A 24,133-nucleotide genomic window follows, 5' to 3' on the forward strand; every position below is an offset into this window, starting at 1 on the left:
TTCCGTAACTCTGTTCTCTTTGATAGTAATGAAAAATTATTAATTTCTAAAAATAGAAAATAATTACTCAAAAGACCGTTCGTGTACATACATAGGAAGCAAGTCCAATTAGTTGGACGCGAGAGAACAATCCACTCGACGGTACTATTTCTATGAAAAGAAATCGTACTCGAGCGGCATTACTGGGTGTACACTAATTGTTCGACCCTTTTCATACTTTCTTTCGAAAAACGTAATTGCCGAGAGAGCGTGTGGCTCGTGCGAATCGGAGCCGTTCATGCGTTCATTCATCGAAGGCAGCCTTCTGTCATAATCCTCACCCCCGACAAGCGGCGGCACCCTTGCGACTAAGGGGTGGGAATTACTGGCAAAGAGGGGGTGCCTCTTCCACCCTAACTTTAGTTGCGAACGTGCGCGTCACCTCGACGGAGTACTTTTTCACGTTTAACTCCATCCTAACGTCTATGTATATATGTCGACGTCTAGCGTCCACCGGATTATTTACTAAATACATTTCTCTTATGGCTTTCGCCATTTTGATTCGTTCATACGATGAACATCGAAATATTCCTTTTCTTTTTATAAAGGATAAAAAGAGATCTTATTTTCATAGAAGTGTGTGCTCCTGTGACGTTTGTAATTTTATCCTATACGCCTTTCGATATCGATTTCAGTAAACTCTACGGCTTACCATTGCCCTTCTCTTCTCCCTGTCAAGAAGTTGCTTATAGTACACCATCGTTCTTTTTGTCTTTCCATACATTATACGATATTGTTGTCTTAGACCGATAATATTTATAGTATATACACGTCAACGTGGACGCGCTTGAATATCGTTTACTTTTATAATTTTATGCGAATTATTTTTTTATGGGAATTTCGACATAAATTCTCATTACGATGGGAAACTTTCGTCTTGGGAAGATGAGTGTACATCGGTGTGTATCATATGACAGGGAGAATGCAATAAATGTAAGTAAAGAATTATTATTAACAAATCATATTTCAAATTAATAGATAGATTGTTTAAAGGTATATAAAATTTGTATTCAAACAAAATGTTTTTTTCTTATTTTTATATTAATATATACATTTTTTATATATTACACTGAAATAATATATTTTAATATATTTTTTACTGTAATATAATAGCGATTCTATAATATCTGAAATTATTTAATAAATATAGTAAAAAGTAATTTATTACAATATAGGATACATTTAACTTCCCAGATATGTATAATGCATTATGCAATGCATTTTTAATTCACTTTTTCTTATCATGTTTTGCGTGTATATTCTGTGATACACGCAACTCATCGTTTAATTACAAGTTGCAGATTCTCTTTTTATAATATCGGAAATTGATAATCTTAGTATTACGATATAATTATAAGTAGAGTAAAAAATTTTTAAAGTGAAAATCATTATGGATACAATTTTTTTAAAACATACCACAGATTTTACAATAAGTAAATCGTTTATCTCAAGTTATATTAATTAAAAATAGAATTTTGTATTTTGAGTGGCGTTATCTATATATATATATATATATATATATATATATATATATATATATATATATATATATATATATTAATGCATAATTTTTTTATAATAAAATTTATAATAAAATATAATCTTTTATTATATCCTAACACAGCGAACAATCAATACTCTGCGAATTCATCATACTTAACGAGTAAACACTAAGAAAGAATAAAATTTCCTTTCACGTTGAAAATAAAGAAAAGAAAAGAAAAGGATTCTGCAAGTTCCGAAGATCGAATGCCCAGAATGACCACAGAAATTTTTCAACATGGCGGTAATGAATCTGTCTCCTCTTGTCACGCAATGCAGGGTGTGAAACATAGCAGGGAACATTGTACCGTTGTAAATTGAACGAGAATATTTTGAAAAACGTTCAAAATATAAATTAAAAAACAAAACGAGACAGATTGTATCTATCTCTATTCTCTCAAAGAACAAATAAAAGGATCACTATTATGAAAGTTTCGCGAAATGTAATATGATTAGCAAGAAAATGTAATTGCGACTTTTTTAAACGAAAAACAAAAACAATCGGTACGATCTTACAATGTTAATCGTATGAAATAATATTATCTTTCGTTTCGTAAATTAGATAAATTGTTAGATGATAAACGGGATGACATCGAATGATTTTATAGGGATCATCGTCTGCAAAACAAAGTCGAGAAAGTGGAGATGACTTGGTCATTTGAATGGTCAACGCTAGGAGTATTGATTATTCTTCTCCTTAACTGTGGTAATTATTTGCGTGCTTATGCGCGCAGTCATTAGTCCAAGCATGCACTATACTCCGTCTTTACGTTTTTACGTAAAAATATTTCCAAATTTTGAGGATCTTTAAATGTACATAGTTTCAAAGGAAGAAAGAAAAGAAACAGAAAAATTAGCGCTACATTTTCATCGATCGATCATTTGATCATAGGTACATCAAGATCGATCGCGAGTCTCAACGAGCCAATTTTACTCAAAGTTATTGTTCCTGCATCTCACGTTGCATTGTCAGGCGATCTCACAGTTTTTATATTGGAATCGTCACAGGAAAGATTTTCCACGATTCCCACCGAAGTTCAAACGGAAAAAGAAATTACCGAAGAAGAAAATAGTACTGAAAGTTTTGATTCAACGACGGATAATCCTCTCGTTTTAAGGTAAAGTTATCTTTTTCTTTACACTTTCTTTTTTTTTTTTATTATCACGATTCTTTCTTAAAAAATGAATACAACTCCGTCCTTGAACAAATCGAACTGGCACGACCTACATATGTAATTCTGCGGATTATTTAATACTTATGTATTTCTATAAATTCGATATATCTTAGGGTATTATTTCTGGATGGTCTCACGTCTGAATTAATCGGCGAGTTTCCATTGGATACTTTGCCACAAAAGGGTGAAAATGTTACTCTAACGATACCATGTGGATTTTTTTCAAGAGGAGGTACTTATACTTTGCAACTTCAATATAAACTTTCGACAGTACCATCAAAGATTACGGATATCGCCGATTTGTCCACCATTCAGGTATTGATCCTTCAATATCGTCTTGACAAGTATCTTCAGATAAAACTATAAAAAATAAATGTTAATCATTTTTCTTTAGATGAGCAATGCCTTAGACGTAAAGTGGCCAACGCCGTCTCTCTTTTTGGAACGTCAAAGATTCACAACTTATCCAAACGAACCGATCTCAGCAACATTAAGATACAGCGAGATCTCTTGCGAACCTTCCGAAAAGGTTCCAGCTGCGGCATATACTTTACAATTAATTTATTGCGGTTCCAGTACAATTGCCTGTGATCCACAAAACAAAAGTCGTGTGCAGGTAAGTGAAAAAAATAGACATTAAAAATTGTAACACACGTAATACTTCATTATTCCACCATAGGTCCTTTATCATGATGAAATAACAGGATTTCCAACACAAAAGCATATTATTCTACGTTGCGAGTATTTTGGACTTGCCGGTGATTATGCTCTTAGATTGAAAGCATCTCCAGTTAATCCTAATGCACCAACAACGAGTGCATACATCAAAGTAAGTTATAGTTTCTTGTATATCATCAAGGATGTATAACAAATTGAACACATAATTCATAAAGAAATAAAAAAAAAAAAAAAGAAAGAGCGAATCAGATATATTGACATTGTCATTTGCTCTTTTATTGCCTATATTTTTCGCATAAAAAATATTTGATCGTATAAAAATTTTTATAAATTTTTTTATGTATGTTGATTGGTCGGAAGAGTTTGTCTTCAGCGTACATGCACAAAAATATTTGATCGTATAAAAATTTTTATAAATTTTTTTATGTAGGTTGATTGGTCGGAAGAGTTTGTCTTCAGTGTCCATGCACGATCGATTTATCCCTGCGAAGGATCAGGAGGAGTGCCAGTTATATTCGAATATCCATCTTGCCGATTACAAGGGGATCGTGTGCGAGTTTATGGTCGCCTTAGGGCCGACGTTCGATCGCTTGCACCACCTTCCACCCTTCATTATATAGCGGAGCTCAAAGCTATGCCAGGAAAACACACATTGACCTTCGAATGCGACATTTTTACGGAAAAATTCATCGAGTATTGTTTCGTTTATGTCAGCCAGGCTATCACAGGGGCGATGGCCGAGGTGAAACTCTCTTGTATCCCTACATTTCCCCTTCAAGGTCAGTAATATTCACGAATATAGCAATTACGAATCGTAACATGGTTTCTTTCATACGTTAACATATGTTTCTTTGACGTTCAGAAAATGATGCTGGTGGTTGGGGACCGTGGAGTCCGTGGACACCGTGCAGCAGTTCCTGCATCGGTGGAATTCGCAATCGTTATAGATTTTGCGACACTCCTCCGCCAAGATACGGTGCTAAATTTTGTCAGGTTTGATTCGTTCTTCTTGATTCAGCTGCAGAGTTTGATTTGTATTCGTAATAACTTTTTTTTATTTTAGGGAAAAGCCGTCGAGACGGAATCCTGTGGTGGTTCTCAATGGCTCGATTTACGAGATACATGGAATATGGCTGATTGGGAATGTCACCATGGTGCTGAATTAGCAGCAATACGACCGGAAGTTACCGCACAGATCGGAGTAAAGTGTCGTTGTGGATGTTTAATCACTCTTGGAGAGGAAAATTCGAGAAAAATTTTAGCAGCTAATACACAGGCCTGTCCTGGCCGATCGTTTTGGTTGGTAGAGGTAGGTCCATCTCGAGATGACGTTATTTCAACGATAATATTGATCGAAATTTTCTTTTATATTTGCAATGCAAACAGGCAAGACCAAACTTTGTAGTCAGACTGCACGTAGATCAAGCACAGTTTCCATGTCCAGGGCAATATTTCCGTGTCCGTGACGGTGATTCATTGAGCGCAGATCTTCTAACAGATATAGCCTTTGATAAGTCTCTTCCTCCAACGAAAACAGTTATTTCTACTGGTGAACATTTACTACTGGAATTTTCAAGTGACGAAATAACAGCAGCTGGTGAATCTTGCGTCGGTGGTTTCTTAGCTCATGCTGTTATTCTTTGTATGTATATTTAGAAAACTTTGTACGTATATGTAACGTTTGCATTTGCTTTATTGTATTATTTGTAGATAAGCCACGAGAAGGGAATCAAACGTTAATGTCGGTGCCTTTTAAACGTAATTCCACGTCCGTTGTTGGTGAATGGATATTTTGGATGACACCTGCCCACTTAGCTGCAGCGTCTTTATTAATGTTAATATTTTTCGTATCTATTTCTCTAGCATTGCAATTTGCCTTTAAGTATAGGAAATATCATATTGCCGAAGATTTGGATAATTTGAGCGAATACTCCGGTGAGTCTCGGACGAAATAATTTCTTTGTGAACGTCGTTTTACTTTAGCATCAATTTATTGTTCCTCGTTATGTTCTTTAATATCTTTTTTGTTTAGTATATAGCGACTCTGGACCAAGCACAATGAGACGTGAGAAGGCTTTATCTTCCGCAACTTTGATCTCCGAAGTCGTTTCTTTGGTTGGATTGTCCAGAAGAGGTACACCTAATCATACGAAGCTCGAGAATACATCCTGCGGAGCGGAAGAAGATTATGATAGCTCTGAGACTCAAGCGGAGTACGTAATATCTTATCGATAAAATTGATCAATAGACATTCATATACCATAAAATGTAAGTAAGAAAATCTTATATAAAATAGGTACGAGGACGAGACTACTGCAGAATCAGGTACATTGAAGTTAAATGATTCGCAAGATAGTGGCTCACAAAATACTATAGTTTCTAGCAAGGACATTACCGAGAGCGTATCTTTCATGTCGAATATCGTTTTTGTTGGTCAGCCTGAAGTGAAGTATGCTCGACCTGTGAAGTAGGTATTCACGTCTAGTTAAAATTCTTATTATAGGAATGGTGAAATAAAATTTATTCTCACGTTCATAGATTACGAACGTTAGGATTACAAAGTCCTACATCCGATCAAGATTCAACGATAGATGAGAATAAAATTCAAATTGCATCGGATGATAGTACGAATAATCCAAAGCTTTGTCAATATAATCCAAGTAATGCTTTGCAAGGCAAGGTATGATATAGATTTATAAAATAATTTACAACATGTCAGATTCTTGTTCCTAGATTCCTGTTTCTTGTAGGAATTTTCACCGGTACGAATCTATTCGAATGTACCCACTTTGCGTACCGGCAAGGAAACGAAAGATCGTCGAAATCGGGAACGTCTGCTTCACGGGCCAGGATCGGAATTCAGTCTAATTAATCCCGAAATGGACCTGGAGTTGGATTACTATGACTACAATGTTGCGAACGCAGGAGCCGCTCCAGGTTCCTATCTGGGTATGGACCCAGCTTTCTTAGTCTGGATACCACCGTTGTTGTCTACGGATTCTGATATCATTCCCATGGAAAATGTAGACGGTCATCTGATGGAAGGACAACTAGGAAGGGAAGGACTGGTGCTAGATACGGAAGGTGCGACTTTAACTCCCAGCGAGTATAGAAGAATAAAAATGTTGAGAGCTGAGGAATCCAAATCCAATCTAAGCAATTGTCCTAATATCGACCAACTTGACGAGGAGTTTTTAAAAAGATGCGATTCTAAGGGAAATTTTCTTTCGGACGAGGACTCATATGATGGTAAGGAAATGCTGATCGAAAGACTACTTCCTATTCATCGAATACTCGAGGATTCTAGAATCAGAGTGAGCGAGGAATCGTTATCCGGGCAAGCACTTAGAGATAGAACGATACTTCAGAATATTATTCCAAATCGGCTCTACGAGAGTTCAACAGCAATTTCGAAAAGTGAGTTGGATACTTCCCCGGAAAAGACTGCCGACCAATCGATGGCTGAAGCCATCAAACAAGCGAATCTTCCAAATTCATCGAGAGACAATAACAGGAGTGGCATGACAAACGTCAATAGTGTCGATAATAGCGTCGGTCAGGTAGAGGAAAAAGATAGGAATATAAAGTCACCTTTGAACGTTAAGCGAAATCGTCACGATACGAGTTACTCCAAATTGTTGTCATACATTGGACACAAGCCCAAGGTTAGTATTATTCAGGACGAGAAAAAGAACGAAGAATTGACCGTCGGGGATGAGAAGAAAAGCGAGCAGAATCTAGAGAAAACAAAGGACAACGAGAAGTCGAAATCGTTCCTTTCAAATTTGGATTTAACAAATGTTGTACAGTACAAGTACAAAGATTTCACGCATTTCACTCAACCAAGCGAAAATAAAAAGAATCTAGATATTGTAAATATTCCTATGATGGAATTTTCGCGAGGGTGTTTAAAATCTCCGGTTAAAGTTCATAGGCAGGTAGATAAAAAAAGAATAGTTTTGCCTCAGGAAGACATTCTAAGTCCTGATTATGGAGTAGAGACGGATATGAAGGATGAATCGCACGAGTCTTTCTATGATTTAATTCGAGAGTCTGAAAACGAAATCAAATATGCGGACGAGGACGATGAGTATATTGATAATAAAGCCAGTACATAAAGAATACAAATCAAAATAGTTAAAATCAAAAAAGAAAAATAAGGGATGTTCGCCGTACTCGCCACCTTTAAAGAGAAAAGAGCTCCGTCCCAAGAAATTTCAATTTTTGTGATCTTATTAATTTCATATGCCAAAGAATTAATTTTTAACTGTAAATATTAAGTATACAGCGTCTTTATCTGTCGTTACAATAGTAAGAAAATGATCGTCCCAAACGTCTTACGACGTTAAAAAATCAACGTGTCTGTGGCACACCGTAATGATTCATAGAAATATTGTTATCGTTCTTGCAATTAACCTTTAAGAATTAATAGATATTCCAATGAAAAAGAAATTGAATTGTATGTGTACATACATAGATCGCCATACTTCCTCTACTTTGCTGAACTTTTGATACGTTGAACAACAAGATTTAAAGAGAATAATAAAAAATAAAAAAAAAAAAAAATTAAAAAAACAAACAAACAAACTATCTAAAAAGCAGGAATTATTGACTGTGCCTTAGGAGATTAACGAATTGTTGCTAATTGTACTATTTCATCCGTTTATAGTACATTCGTTGAAACCATGGAATTATCAAAGGATTAACACTTTATCGATGCTTCCTTCTAATGTAAAAATGTTCGAATTTCAATTTCTTAATTAACATGTAGGACGAAGTAGTACATCGTAAACATATCACGAGGCGTTACAACCTTATTAGATTAAATATGAGAAAATCATTGACTTTTTCTCAAAACATTCGAATTCCATTTCGCTTTCATCTAATTAATATACGTACCGCTTATTTCATGCGAGAATTTGAAAAAAGAATTTATATCATATAATACTTAATATATCTATGAAATAGTATATAGGGTGCAGGGCGCCCATACATTTTCAATGGCTTCATATGGAATCTATACATCATCCCTTTAATCGATCTTCGTCAGAACGTATCGAAAGTCTCTGTAAATCGATAGAGGAAGAATCTTTCATTTTCTTCGATAACAAGTGAAGCCAATTCGAGGCTCCTCTAATGTCTTCTTCTATTAAAAAATTTGGAAAGTAACAAATGGCTTCTGCTTTGTCATATGAGAAGATACACGAGAGGATAGAAAATAAATGCAGAAAATTTTCTATATAAATCGATTCTGAAACTGATGTTATCGCTAACATATCAGCTAAACAATGAGATTCAGTAATAATGATTTAATTTCGATTACATGATTGGCAACGGAGGAGCCTTATTATATATATATATATATATATATATATATATATATATATATATATATGCGATAATATAAGACATAATGAAAATATTTTTTATTTTAAATAAAATCAAAAGGAATTGAATCAAGTTAATTATACGTTATGGTAAAAGTTCCTGGCGTGTTAAAGCTTTTGGAAACTTAATTCCGATGCGAGTATTGGCGATCTAATCAATTTCGATCGGATATAAAAGAAAAAAAAAAAGATACATTTTGTGATTTGATTAACGTCTGAACAAAAAGAGAAAAGAAAGAGAAAAAGAAAAAAAGAAAAGAGAAAAAAGAAAAAAAGAAAAAATTATAAACATTAGAATCGTTAATCGAGTTCAGTTAGATAAGAACGAATGAGTTGGATGCAAAATACATGCATCTGCCTTAGACAGAAAAAAAAAATATATATATATAGAATGAAAATAAAAGAATTAATCAATTACTTAACACATTGATCTCTTCACGTAGACACAAGCCGAGTGAGAGCATTAGCTTAATTTTTTGTGAAAAAAAAAAAAAAAGAAAAGGATGAAGAAAAGAGTTACATGCAGGAACTCGTGCGAATTATATAGATTTTGCCTTAAGACTGCCATAACGTGTTAGGAGAGAAGAGCAATATTATTAAAAAAGAAAAAAAAAACGAGAAAAAATAAACAAGAAAAAAAAACACAAAAAAAAACAAAAATAAAAGGAAAAAGAAGAAAAAAAAACAAAAAAAAAACAAACAAATAAATGACAGAAAAACTTTATGAAACTGTATATAATAGGTTATAACACAGGGATATGCCTGCGATCAGATGTATTTTAGATATGTAAGGTTAACGCAGATTATATGTATTTGATCTTATAATGAAAAAGGGTACAAATTACAGATCTATATGTTTTTAGTGCATTTGTACATACATCAATCACATTTATACATATACACGCACACCAAACATTCACCGTGGAGGACACGTACACGATTTAGGTATATATTTATTTATATTTTACTTGAAAATTTTGCACTTCCAATATCGCAAACAAATGTCATTAATGTTTATACGCATGGGATATATGTTATTTAAGCAAGATTCATCAATTCATTCGAATTAATATTACATTCGTATAATATTCTTATTGAAATCTATTTGTGCAAAAGATAAGATCTATTTCAAGAGTAACAACCATTCGCGAGAAAAAAGATAAAAGAAAACTAATATACAAATATTGTTTTTGTATTATAATCAATGTTATATTACCGATAAGTAAGTAATATGTTCGAATTTACATGATCATTTGTTTTTTGCCTGCCAAATAATCGACATGATAATAAGCAGGTTTTATCGAACGATCGAAATACTCTATCTGTGACCTGTCTATTAAATAATACGTATAAGATAATACCTTTTTTATACTAAACTCGCGAAAATCATATGATTTTTGCTTTTATCTTGTACCTTAATGCGCTTTTCTCATTTGTCCTGCTTTATAATAAATTTATTAAACCTTTGTTAAAGTGCTCGTTTTACTTTAACAAAATTGATATATCGATTTCAAACACATTTAAAATTCAACTAGTAAATTACTATTAATTATTATTAATTAATTAGTAACTCATACGTTTCATGGCAAATATATTTTTATAATTATCATTCGCGTATTAAGTGTTATGTTTTATTATTTACTATTATTTTATATTTTATCATCTGTTATATTTTATATTTATAAACAATTAACCATTTGTAATGACTCCTAAGGATTCAACCAATCAGACTAGAAAATATTAGGTTAGAACCTCACAATTTTATCTTGCGACCAATCCACTTTTTGAAAACCTTTCAATTCTTCTGAATCTTCAACACAACTGAATAATAAAATAACCGTGGATTATTAGATGAAATCTTGGACTCAAAATTATTAGCGTAATTTGATTCGTTAAAATCTATCCAATGATATCCTCAATCAAAAGTCAAAAATCTTTATTCATTTGTTAGAACATATAACGTCTTCTATTGCGCGGTATAAAGTAAAAAGAAGAAACGATAAAGCAGCTGCAAGAATAAAATATCATAGAAAATTGTTTGAATTTATTAAGCTGATATTTTAAAAACAAGGTAATTATTAAAACTAATACGTATATATATATATAAATAATATACATATATGAATAATGTAAATAAAAATTAATAGAACATGAATTATTAAGTTTGATATCTTATATATTATTATGTATTAGTTTGATATCTTATTTATGTATTATTTGTTTAATTTTAGAAAATCTGAAATGTCTCGAATACGTCAAATGTCGATTTGTGGTGTTCGAAATTTTGATGAACAAGATCAACCGAGAATACGTTTCACGCGTCCTTTAACACTTATTCTTGGACCAAATGGTACTGGGAAAACAACTTTGATTGAATCATTAAAATTTGCCACAACCGGTGATTTTCCACCAGGTTCTGATAGAGGAAAAGCATTTATTCATGATAAACATACATCAGGCTCTCGTGTAGTATGTAAACATTTATAACTGTCGTTATTTACTAACTTTCTTTTATAAAAACAATATTATAATATTAAACTATAATATTATTTATAATAGGTAAAAGGATTTGTTAAAGCTGAATTTGTAAATGCTAATGGATGTAGTTACACGATATGTAGAACAATTGAGTGTTTGTATTCAGGTACAACATCAAGATTCAAAACTGTAGATAGTACATTAAGTAGGAGAGAAAAGGGTACAACCAAAGTAATTAATCATTCAGTCATCTGTAAAACAGACTTATGATTTTATTGTTCTAATTATATTTTTTATATTTTTCAATATAGGCAGTATCAGTTACAAACCGATGTATCGATGTAAATACAGAAGTAATATCAGCAATGGGTGTTTCCAAGTCAATCTTGAATTATGTGATATTTTGTCATCAAGAAGAATTGAGTTGGCCATTAGATGATGGGAAAAAGTTAAAAGAAAAGTTTGATGAGATCTTTGAAAGCGTTAGATTTAACAAGGCCCTTGAGAATTTTTTAAAGTGCATTAAAAATATGGAACAGAGTTTGCGTGTTTTTAAAGTACAAAAAGATGCATTGAAAAATGTTGTTAATGAAGTTGAAGACAAAGAGAAAAAACGTCAAAATACTAGGAACAGATTAGAAGATACCACAAATGAAATAATGACAATCGATAAGGAACTTGAACCTATAATTGAAAAAATTCGTGAAATTGGAAAAATGGATACACAGTATAAAACTTTAGTAGCTGAAAGAGGTAGCTGTTAAATACATAATATAGATTTAAGATTAATAGATTTTCTTTAAGAGAATGATAATAAAAATTCATTTTTATATAGATAAAAAGCAATTAGAATATGATATCAACAAACAACAAATTGAATCATTAGAAGAAAATATACAAGTTTTTAATGGAAGCATGACTGAATTAACTAACCGTTTAGAACAATATGATAATAATTTATTAAAGAAAGCTTCTGAAATAACAGAGGTAAAATTTAACATTTAATATGAAATTTTAATTTAATTTATTTAGTTATTGATCATTTGTGTAATTTGAATAAATATTAATTACGTAGGTAGAAAAGAAGTTGCAACAAATTGCATTAAGTGAGGCCAAGATAGTAAATATAATAACAGAAAAAAGAATTTCTGTTGGTACATTAAAGCAAAAAATGCAAGATCAAGAAAAAAAAATTTCTTATCGTAATAAAACACTCAATGATATGTTATCTGAATGGAATATGAGAACACTAGTTGATAAAAGTACATCTGATATTGGTATGGTTATTATTACACATTTATATCTGTTCACAATTTGATAATAATATTAACAATAAATTATATATTTAAAGAAATAACAGCTCTTGTTAAGAATCTTGAAAATAAGATAGAAAATCTTAAGCATGAAACAGAAGTTAAACGGCAGAAGCGACATGAAGAAGAGGAAAAGCTCCAAAAAGAGATTGATGTACTACGTTCTGAACGTTCAAAGACAGAATCAGAGATGAATATTAAAGATAATGAAGTTACTGAAACAAGAGATCAAATAAATAAAATTCGTACTGAAATTACTCAGGTTAGTATTTATTAATTAGCTGGAAATGTAATAAAGAATATTGACATATATAAATATTGTCTTAAATTGTAGATTGGAGTTGCTGCTAATAAATTATGTTCTGTAGAAACAAAACTTATAGATATAAATAAAAAAATTGATGATTTATCTCAGTCTTGTGATGTTAATAATATAAAAGAGCAAATAAATGATGAAACTGCTATAAGAGATGCATTGGAGTTAGAGATAACTGCTATTGATACAGAGATAGAAGTTTTACATAAACATGCTACATTACAAGCTGAGATGGCATTACATAATTCAACAATGGAAACAAAAGAAAAAGAAGTAGAATGTTTTAAAAAGAAACATGAAGATACAATTAAAATGTTGCTTGAAAGTGATACCTTACCTCATACCAAACTAAAAGATATATTGGATCCAGTACAACAAAAATTAGTATGATTTTAATTTCTTAATAAATATTTTTCATTGTGAAGCAGTCGTTGATAGCAGTACAATAATGTATTATTAATTCATTTTAGATGGATCGTATAGAAACAACGACTCATGATATACAAACAGAACAACAAAAATTAGTAACTACAAAAACGACGTTGAAATATAACGAAGAGGAACTTCAAAATAAACAATCAGAATTGCAGTGTAAGTATATTATTTTAAAACAATAGACAGATCTGTACATTTTGTGTGAGTGTGTGGTTATAATATGTTTTATAAATCTTATTTGTTATTACTTAGTTGTAATTCTGTTTTTTAGCTAATAAACAGAAAATATCTTCTGTTTGTGATTATAAAGATTTCGATGAAGTGTTATTGCTACAATCAAAAAAAGTAAAAGATTTACAAGATAAAAGAGGAATATATGCATATCAAAATACTGCTTATAAAGAATACTTAAAGCAAATCAAAAAACAAGATCCTTGTTGCCCTTTGTGCCATAGAAATTTTGATGAGTCATATGAGGTAGATGCTTTAGTAAAAGAAATGGAAGGTGATATCAAAAATCAACCTGAAATTCTTAAACATTGCGAAGCAAATTTAAAAATGGAGCAAAATAAATACGATACTATGTTACAATTAAAACCAATTGTAGAGAAGATAAGTCTATTGGAAGATGTTGAAATACCTAAATTAGAGTAAGTTATATTAATTCTTTTACTTTTTTATTTTACATTTTTTTTTTTATTGAATATACTTCATTAAATTCTTATTTTAATCTAAAAATTAGAGAGAATCTAATAAGTACGAAGGAACAATTGACGAAGCATCAAGCAAATATACAAGAAAAAGAAAAGTTAAAAGCTATTCCTGAAGATATTTTAAATAAATCCAAAAGTCTATTTGAAAATGTTATGCTTTGGGATCGATTAATAGATGAAACAAATAATCTTAAGGAAAAAATACTTAATATAGAAGAACTAATGGTTAAAACAGGTATGATGAAATTAGTAAAAGACTATAATATAATTATACTTATTTTATATCTTATTTAGGAACTAATAATACTAGAACTGTCTCTGAGGCACAAGCTCAACGAGATTCATTAAAAGCTTCTTTAAAGAAATCTCGCGATCAAATACAGTATTTACAGACAAAATTAAATACATTTAATGAGAAATTGCAACATGCTCGGGAAGAACGAAACATCTTGTTTGAAGAACAATTAAAAATACAATCGGATATGCAAAGATTAAAAGAATTGCGAGATAAGCAAACAGAATTATATTCACGGCAAGTAATGTTAATAGAATCAGTGCAAAAATTACAAGATAGATTTTCGTCTGAAGACAGCAAGTTAGAAACAGCTGTTTGTCAATTGGATCTATTAAAAGTATGTATTTATAAAATTACGTTCACATTTATATATAATTGTTTACACAATTATATAAGTTCATTATATTTAATTTTTACTTGACATCTAGAAAGAAAATTGGATAAAAGAGGAGGACGACAGAAAAATAGTGACAGAAAGAGGAAGACAATTATTTGATTTGAATAAAATTCAAAATGAAGTTAATACTTTCAATCAATGTAATAATCTTGATACTTTAACGAAATTAGAACATGAGATAAAAATTTATGAAGGAAAAATTATTGAAAATGATACGGAGAAAAATAAATTACAAACAAAGATTAAAGATCTAAAGGATGATATCAGTCATCAAGAAACGCGTAAAAGAAATTTGAATGATAATCTTAAATTAAGGAAACTTCAATTAACTGCACAGGATTTAGAGAAACAATGTCAAAATCTAAATGAGAAGCTTGAAAATATGAATTACAAGCAGATGATGGAAAAGTGGCAAAAGTTCAAAAATCATGAAGAAAGTTTGTTACGAAAGGTAAAATATTTAATAAATTATCACAAATGAAAATATTTTAATTAAAGAAATAAAATATATAAAACATCATATAATTTTAGAAAAATGTAGCAAAGGGAAAACAAGAAGAATTAGAAAGGACATTGTTGCAATATACTGAAGAACTTCAAAAGGAGAATTATAGATTAGCTCGTAAAAATTATATGGATAAATGTATTGAATTAACGGTACCCGCAATGACATATTTCTTTTATTGCATTTTTTTTTTTATATAATGATGTTTATAATTATCGTGAATAATATATAATTTAGATACAAAATGAAGCAGTGTCAGATTTAAAAAAATACTGCAAGGTGTTAGATGCTGCAATGATGAAATATCATAAAGAACGTATGGCGACTGTGAATAAAATAATTAAAAAACTTTGGAAAGCTATATATATCGGGAATGATACATCTTCTATAGAAATTCGTACAAATGATACTTCAGGTACTGCGTCTGGGCGTAGATCTTATGATTATAAATTAGTTCAAATAAAGAATGGAAGGGAAATGGATATGCGAGGACGTTGCAGTGCAGGTCAAAAAGTACATAATTTTGTCTGAGATAATAAGTTCATGTTTTATTTTACAAATATTATATTCACTTATATTTTAGGTTTTAGCATCAATTATCATAAGACTTGCATTAGCTGAAACTTTTTGCAAAGATTGTGGAGTTCTTGCTCTTGATGAGCCAACTACAAATTTAGATGAAGAGAACATGAATAGTTTAGCGGATGCTCTCAATATGTATGTAGCATGTTTATTATAATAATGATAATTATGATTTGATCCTGATAATTATAATTTACAATCCTGATTTTTTTACAGGATTGTGAAAATAAGATCGCGATATCAAAAGAATTTCCAACTAATCGTGATTAGTCATGATGAGAAATTTTTAGTAAAACTTGCTCAACTAAATAATAGCGTTGGCTATTATGAACTTTATCGTAAGGAAAAGTGCGTTTTGATATTCTTTATTATATTTATTATACAGAATGACAATATTGTATACGTATAGATATAAATGTTTTTTTTTTTTTTTTTAGTGGTCTATCATCAATACGATTTCGTGAAATGGGAACAGATCCCTTTCACGAACCGCTTCCTAAACAAGAACTTGTATTATCTGATATGGAGGAAGATGGAAGGAATGATAGCTCTCAACAAATACAGTCGAAAAAAAGAACCTTCGATAATAGAAAGGATGATGATAACAATAGACCAACAAAGAAACGATTTGTTTTTAAATTATAAAAGTAAGAAATTGAGAGAATACGTTTTTGTTACCATATTGTATTACATATTTATATGTATTTAATTATTGCATAGTGATATTGAAGTGCTTATAATATTTGTCATTAACAATAAGAAATGTATTTTTTATGAATATTTGATATTTCATTTTTACAAAAAAAAACAAAAAAAAAAGAAATTAAAAACACCTTTTTTAATTTTGATACATTTTATATGTAATCTTTATTGTTGATTAAATGTAATATTAATTTCATATATAATGTGCATTGTTTATTAAATCCCCTCCCCCAGTTCCCATATCACTGCCGGTAATGTAGTTTCGCGGCATTTATGTATTTTGAAATATTTGTCCACTCTATACATGAAATGTGGTTCATGTATGTACAATGTGACAATTCTGTAAGAGTATTATTCGAGTATTATTACTTCGAAAACGGTTGTAAAGCGGATTATAATATGTAATAGATTTATGTTAATAACATAAATGTTTTATAATATACGTATGTACAAATAAGAAACACATTATATGTGTTTATATACGTATTCTTGTATTGATTAATTCACAAAGTGTAATCTTTGACGTAAGTGGTATGGTCTGTCAATATGATTAATTAATAGTAATATTAATTGTTAATTAATTTATTTGTATAATTTATTTTATAATGAAGCATTATTATAAACATGCATAATATACAAATGAATTGCTTTCGGATTACAAAAGATAACTTTTATCGAAATCTTCATCTTTTCATATTTTTTTGGTTATAAAATCAATTTGTATATTCACAAATCTATATATAACAGAACAACAAATCTATATTTTACAGAACAAGAAACTTGAATCATGTCTGAGGGATTGAATTTACCATATGATAGATTGAAACAATTACAAAATAAAGCATATATCAACTATGAAGGAATGAGCCTTAATAATATACTTATTAGGCTTCCTAAGATGTATAAAAAAGGTCAAGAAAACCTAGAAAAAGAAGATGACAGTGTAGCTTTTGTATATTTCACAAGATGGTTAAATGCTGTGAAGTGGATAAAAAGTAGAGATAAAAAATTTTATCTTCAAAAAATAGATAATGATCAGGTTGGATGATATATATATATATATTTATATTTACATATATTTTGTTGACTATTTTAAAGTAATATTTTTCTAATGTACAATTAAAAAGGATAAGTGATTAATATAAACATATTGTTATCTTTGTACTAGATAAAAAATGTAGAGCAATTAATTAAAACATTATCAGAGAAGTTAGAAGCAAAATATAGTCAAAATTTAAAAAAGACGATCCTTGATGGAAAGGGTTCTGTAGATCAAATGGATTTAGATATTCTTCCTTCTACAAATGAGAAGTGTAAAGTATTTTCCGATGTAACATTGAAGTTTCCAGAAACACCAACAGACGATCCATTGAATACAGAAATAGAAGAATTTATACTTTGTAATCAATTATATCAAATAATGCGAAAAGAAGATCTAAGATTTTTAATAATTGACATTAGACCACAAAGTGATTATAAAATGTCACAAATAAATACATGTAAATGTATAAACATTCCAGAAGATGAAATTAGTGAAGGGTAAAATTTAAATTATTTTATATCAAGTAAAACTATCACATAAAAAATAATATTGAATTATATTATTATATATACATATTATGTTTTAGTAAAGCAGCAAGTCATTACGAAAAAGATCTTGCAAAAAATCTAAAATCAAGAGAACTTTTTCGTACACGTGGATCACGATATGTGGATATACTAGTTTTACTAGATTGGAAAACAAAGAAAGAGTCACTATCATCTTCTAACCCTTTAAACATATTTAAAGAGACATTACTGAAGTGGGATCCAGCTACAAAATATAAAAAGATAGTAATATTGGATGGTGGTTACAATGAATGGTTAATGAGATATCCTGCACATACTACAAATCCTAATGTAACAATTTCTGAAACAGTTGAAGCGAATAATGATATTTTGGAAGATTTTGTATTAGATAGTTATCCTGTCTGGGTGAATAATGATGATGAAAATGCTATTAAGAAACAATCTCAAATTAAATCTAATTTTATAAAAGATAAGAGCATTATACAAGATTCTTTAGATGACAGACAATTGCTTAACAATTTCGAAACTAAAATAAACAGCACTATATCCTCAACTTTGTCCAATAACAATATCAATTTATCGGCTGAAAAAACTACTGGCATTTATAAATCTGTATATGGAGAAACTATAAATCGAGAAAGAAATATTCCTGCCAAATTATTACAACAAAATATAATAACTAAACCAATTATTGATAGAAGTAATAAACCCACTTCATTGAAAACATCTGATCCTAATTCAAAAGAAGTATTACGTCTGATGAAAGAATTAAATGAATCTTGTAGAGAAATGGAAAAGTTAGAACAAAAGATTTATGATACAGAAACTTCTTTATATAATCAAAATATAAAAAATAAAGGTTTTAAGGAAGATTCAACCATACACACAGATTTGGAATCAATGAACTCTGAACTTAATATATTGGTATAAATATTTTTCTTTTTTTTATATATGCCATTGAAAATAAAAAAATTATGTATTCTTAATATTTTTTTTATATTTAAATTGTAAATTTAAATATTCTTTTATAGCAAAAAATTCATAATAAAAATGAGAAAGAATTAAACAAATATAAAGAAGTAGGTACAATTCAATTCTCTAATGAGGACCAAGAAGAAAAAAGCAAGCTTGATTTTAATCTTCATATAGTACGACAACGTTTGAAAGATATTAGTGGACATAGAAAAAGATTGCATGAGTAAGTATACAAATAATATTATCATTTCTTTCAAAAGACATTATCATTACTATTCTAATATCTTATTGTACATATTCTTTATTGTTAACAGAAGATCTTTAGAAAAAGATCATAAAGATATATCCATAAAACAAAATGACAAAGATATTCATATGGAACCTCTTAAAACTGATAGTTCTATCAGTAGTGGGTTAGAACGTTCACATTCTAGTCCTAATTTAATGCAAGTAAGTTATATATTTATAATATATATAAATTTAGATTTATACAAATCAATAAGAGATGAATAATGAATATTTATAAAATTGTTGACATATAAAAAATCGAATAGTATTTTGAAACAGACTTTTTTTTTTCATCTGCCATGCATGTAAAATATGTAAACGAGAACAAATGAATTATTTCATTTTTATTTGTTTTCATTTTCTTATGATGTATCATTATTGGTTTTTATATTAAATTTAAATCATCCATATTGGATGTAGATGAGGGATCATAAGGCACCGGAAGTAGACAGATCTTCTAAACCACAAATTTCTTCACAATACCAACATACTCGTTTCAATAATGAGACTAATAGACTTCAACGTTTTAATTGGGGAAGTATTGAAGAAAAGTTAACTCCTATTCATGGGAATGTAGTAAGTAATTTATCATTAAAATTAGAAAAAAGCTTCGTTATGTTATGTTAATAAAATTTATATCCAGCTTGCATAGTAAATAGTTTTTCGTTTTTTAAATGGTATAATTTAGCTTGCTTTAAGATTTGAATGCAAGAATAATATAATTTCCTTAACAGTTTTTTTTTCTGTTATTTTGTTAACATACAAAAAATGGTAAAGCATGTGATTTTTATTTTTTTTTATATTATTATAATTTTTGGTAACGATTACATAAATGCTATGACATTTGATATTTATGCGATTGAAGGATTCAAGGGAAGTCACGTTTTGAATATAACTAAACTCTAAGCGTTCTAAGCAATTATCTGATTACAATGAAGTCCGTCGAAGTATTTTTTTCTCTTTCACGCGCACGTTTTCTCTCCTCTCTCTCTCTCTCTCTCTCTCTCTCTCTCTCTCTCTCTCTCTTTCTCTCTCTCTCTCTCTCTCTCCCTCTCTCTCTTTCTCTCTCTCTCTCTCTATTCCTTTTTCTTTCTTTTTCTTACATTTTTATTCGCGTAAATACGTTTATATGATAACAGTAAGAATATTTCTGATTATATATATATATATATCTCCATATTATATCTAAATATATACGCGATATGTGAAAATTAGTTGGTCAAGTACATTATGTTATATATATATATATACTATAAAGAATCGATCTATCCACACGTGTGTATATATGTATATATAAACACATGTGGGGTTTCTCAATCCAATCTGTTCGCCCACACCGGTTGCTGTCATTTATACACGTGACAGTGTTCAAATATGTGCTAATATAGTTCTATCGGAATTTAATTTTTTGATATCAATGAATTATTTAATTATTGCAATGATGTGTTTTAAATAATAAAAATTGCTTACATTAACGCATTATAATGTACAATATATAAAATTTTGTATAAAAGAAAAATGTTACAATAATGGTTTATTTGCATGCAAAATTTAATCCACAACAAATTGTTAGTTATTTTAAAAGAGTAAGTATATTAGGTGAAATGACAATTATATATTATAATATTCTGTATAACAATTTATTCCAATTAGAGCACTCTTATGATATATTTAAATTTTATATATAATTACTTTGTGTATGTGTGTGTGAGTGTGTGAGTGTGTGTGTATTTTAGATAATCACATGTGTACTTGGATTATTATTTTTGTATAGTTTAGTTAGTAATAGTAATAAGTAATGGAAATAAAATATTTTGTTTCTTTTAATAGCATCCAGGTATAACTGGACTAAAGAATTTAGGCAATTCTTGTTATATGAATAGTATCATACAGTGCCTAAGTAATACACCAAAATTATCAACATATTTCATCGATAATTTATATGCTGACGATTTAAATAGAAATAATGAAAATGTTTCGCAAACTCAAGTTGTAACAAATGTTGCTGAAGTAATAAAAGCACTTTGGACAGGCCAGTATAAAAGAATATCTCCACATTGTCTGAAGGTATTTTTAAATTGATATATATTAAATATTAATTTGATTAAAAATTGCATTTATTTTACATTAGTTTATAGTTAAATATTATGAATTAATATGATAATATGTATATACAATGAAATTTGTTTTATGATAGGTGGCCATTGGACAATATAAACTTCAATTTAGTAGTTATGAGCAGCAGGATTCTCATGAATTTTTGACATTCCTTTTAGATTGGATGCATAGTGAACTTAGAAAGGTAATATTATAAATAAAATGCACTTTAAGTATTTATATTTATACACCATATTGAGTTGACTTGCCTTTCGTTTACAGAAAGTTAAAATACAAGTTAAAATGACTACTGCTGAAAAAGAATGGGATAAGGCTATGGACTCTCAAGAATCAATTATTTCTGAATTATTTTTTGGACAATTAAGGTCAACTATTACTTGTAGTTCATGCCAAAAAGATAGCACAACATATGAAACTTTTAATAGTTTGACTATGTCATTGCCACATACAAATAGATGTACACTGGATGTAAGTTTAAAATATAGCAAAAAAAAAATACTTAATTTCTTAATGAGATTTTATATTAGATATTGTTCTAATGTATCACCTAATTTTATCTAACTATATTTATAGGATTGTATACAAAGATTTGTAACAGGACAAAAAGTAGTTGGATGGAAGTGTCCTAAATGTCAAGCACCACGTGAAGCAACAAAAAAGTTTGACTTTATAAAACTTGCACCTATCATTGTAATACATTTAAATCGTTTTGCGGAAAGTGGTGGATGGCTTGAGAAAAGAAATACTACAGTTGATTTTCCTTTGAAAGAATTTAATTTAAAACCATATCTTATTATAGACCATGATGCACCTATGAACAATGCACGTTTTTGTACTTATAATTTATATGCTATGTCTAATCATTATGGAACAATGGAAGGTGGTCATTATACTGCATTTTGCAAAAATAGTGTCCAAAATAAGTAAGTTTAAAAACTCAATATATTCTTTGTATTAAATATGTTAAAGATTATGATTATGTGTTTTTTTTTCTAGATGGTATAAATACGATGATCAAACTGTGACAGAAGTATCACCAAGTCAAGTAAAATCTCAGAATAATAGTGCCTATCTACTTTTTTATACATCTTTATCAAATACATATATTTAGTACAAGGATATAAAATTTATTGTACAAAAAATTTTGCTTTTTGTTTTTTTTTATTTCAGAAAAAAATGTCTTTTGGCTATGTAAATCTTTATTTTCTATTATAAATTATAAAACAAATTAAATTTTGTATATTTACAAGAAGATCATTGCAAATAAGCTTATATCATTTTGCAAAAATATAAAAAGCTTTAGTGGTGCTGGAGTTCTTATAAATATGTAAATAAATAGTGAAGATATATATTATAACTATTTTATATTGTGATAAGTATACATCAAAGAATGCGAGATCGTGTCGCAATGAATCTTTGTATTGTTACATATTTAGGAAAACATGAATCTGTTTTTGTAGCTTGTACTATGTTTAATCATGAAAAGGAGATAAATTAATTTTGTTACGCTCGATTTAAACAAAAAATGATTGAAGAATATTATAGTATCTGTATATTATAAATTAATAATCATTGTATTATCATTTATTTTAGATTATATTATATTTTTGAATTAATATGCAAGTATTAAGACAAAAAAATTAATCAATGACGATAAAAATGTTAATGCCTCGATGAAATATAGCAAATATATGGAAAAAATGAAAATTGTGTTTTCGAATAAAAATTTTATATATATATATGTATAGTGCTATAGTGCTAGATTCAAGAAGGAATATTATAATTAGATGTTTTTTTACTTTTGCATTAAAAATAATGTATAGCTATAATTATATATATAATTTGCCTATTTTCTTTAATGATAAATGTTATATACTATTCCATTTATATTTAGAAAATATATAACGACTTAATATAGTATTATTTTGCAGCAATGTATATAATGATTAAAAGTAAATAATCGTTAAAATAATATTAAAATATGGTACAACTAAATAATATTTAGTTTCTAGTAGGATTATGTATTATTATGAAGAATAATTTTCTTGGAAATATACAATTACTAGATTGAATTATACATGTATTATGGTGAATGAACGAAAGATCAGACATATGACGTTTGCATTTTTCTTTGATCACTTACATATGTATCATTTTGTTTATAATTAAGAGTCTCGTTTTTCATTTAACATTTTAATTTAAAATAAGAAAAATATCAAAAGACTTAGTATTTAGTAAGGCAATAAAAGTGGGCAATACCGTTAATAACGTTGCTAACGTGTACTACAGTATAGATCCCTTGAAAATATCTTAATCAAAAACTTTTTATCATTCTTCTTTGCATAACTCTCGTTAAGACAATTTATATTTTATCCTTTAATACAGGAGACAGAAACGTAATTGCCAGTTTGTGCTCCCTTTTCTTGGCACCCTCCTTCGTCACATCTGACCGTGCTAACTTTTTTCATATTTCAATTAGAATATTTTCCATTGATTTAAAGTCCATGAGTGCAAATATTAACGGCTTAACACAATAATAAATTCACGGAATCAATGCTCTAGATTTTCCATCGAAGGCGATCGTAATGAAATGAAATGACTATAAGGGAGAAAAAGAGAGAGGGAG

At 29.2% G+C, this 24,133-nt stretch overlaps 3 protein-coding genes across 6 annotated transcripts; all 3 read left to right on the forward strand.

Annotated features, from left to right (window-relative positions):
* The first annotated feature begins 82 nt into the window (after positions 1–82).
* Positions 83–8,940, forward strand: gogo (thrombospondin-1 like protein golden goal). Of its 3 annotated transcripts, none has more exons than XM_035867509.2 (17): positions 83–972; positions 1,664–2,085; positions 2,190–2,287; positions 2,474–2,699; positions 2,870–3,071; positions 3,151–3,372; positions 3,436–3,585; positions 3,865–4,213; positions 4,297–4,427; positions 4,498–4,743; positions 4,821–5,076; positions 5,145–5,369; positions 5,467–5,647; positions 5,731–5,901; positions 5,973–6,114; positions 6,185–6,383; positions 6,462–8,940. In XM_035867509.2, exons 3-17 carry the CDS (start codon positions 2,227–2,229, stop codon positions 7,550–7,552), a joined length of 3,852 nt encoding a protein of 1,283 aa, XP_035723402.2. In that variant the 5' UTR covers positions 83–972; positions 1,664–2,085; positions 2,190–2,226; the 3' UTR covers positions 7,553–8,940. The 3 variants fall into 3 exon arrangements, with proteins under 3 accessions (XP_035723402.2, XP_035723391.1, XP_035723383.2); XM_035867498.2 differs by having other exon boundaries at positions 5,731–5,759; positions 5,811–5,901; positions 6,185–8,940; XM_035867490.2 differs by having other exon boundaries at positions 6,185–8,940.
* A 1,832-nt stretch (positions 8,941–10,772) lies between these two features.
* Positions 10,773–16,609, forward strand: rad50 (DNA repair protein rad50). Its single transcript, XM_035866787.2, has 18 exons — positions 10,773–10,892; positions 11,053–11,290; positions 11,381–11,530; positions 11,611–12,052; positions 12,135–12,286; positions 12,375–12,576; positions 12,651–12,874; positions 12,947–13,312; positions 13,399–13,519; positions 13,635–14,013; positions 14,106–14,311; positions 14,371–14,708; positions 14,800–15,219; positions 15,300–15,425; positions 15,511–15,786; positions 15,857–15,990; positions 16,072–16,203; positions 16,293–16,609. The coding sequence occupies exons 2-18, from the start codon at positions 11,063–11,065 to the stop codon at positions 16,498–16,500; spliced, it is 4,104 nt and encodes a 1,367-aa protein (XP_035722680.1). The 5' UTR covers positions 10,773–10,892; positions 11,053–11,062; the 3' UTR covers positions 16,501–16,609.
* Positions 16,610–16,880: 271 nt separating this feature from the next.
* On the forward strand, positions 16,881–23,167 carry LOC118442274 (ubiquitin carboxyl-terminal hydrolase 8). Of its 2 annotated transcripts, none has more exons than XM_035867676.2 (12): positions 16,881–17,088; positions 17,328–17,596; positions 17,726–18,096; positions 18,186–19,050; positions 19,158–19,324; positions 19,416–19,551; positions 19,810–19,965; positions 21,220–21,456; positions 21,587–21,691; positions 21,769–21,975; positions 22,081–22,430; positions 22,504–23,167. In XM_035867676.2, the coding sequence occupies exons 2-12, from the start codon at positions 17,345–17,347 to the stop codon at positions 22,616–22,618; spliced, it is 2,961 nt and encodes a 986-aa protein (XP_035723569.2). In that variant the 5' UTR covers positions 16,881–17,088; positions 17,328–17,344; the 3' UTR covers positions 22,619–23,167. The 2 variants fall into 2 exon arrangements, with proteins under 2 accessions (XP_035723569.2, XP_035723560.2); XM_035867667.2 differs by having other exon boundaries at positions 16,881–17,081.
* Positions 23,168–24,133: the final 966 nt, after the last annotated feature.

Source organism: Vespa mandarinia, chromosome 2, assembly GCF_050613455.1.
Source record: "Vespa mandarinia isolate Hongniang chromosome 2, ASM5061345v1, whole genome shotgun sequence".
Classification (NCBI taxonomy): Eukaryota; Metazoa; Arthropoda; class Insecta; order Hymenoptera; family Vespidae; genus Vespa; species Vespa mandarinia.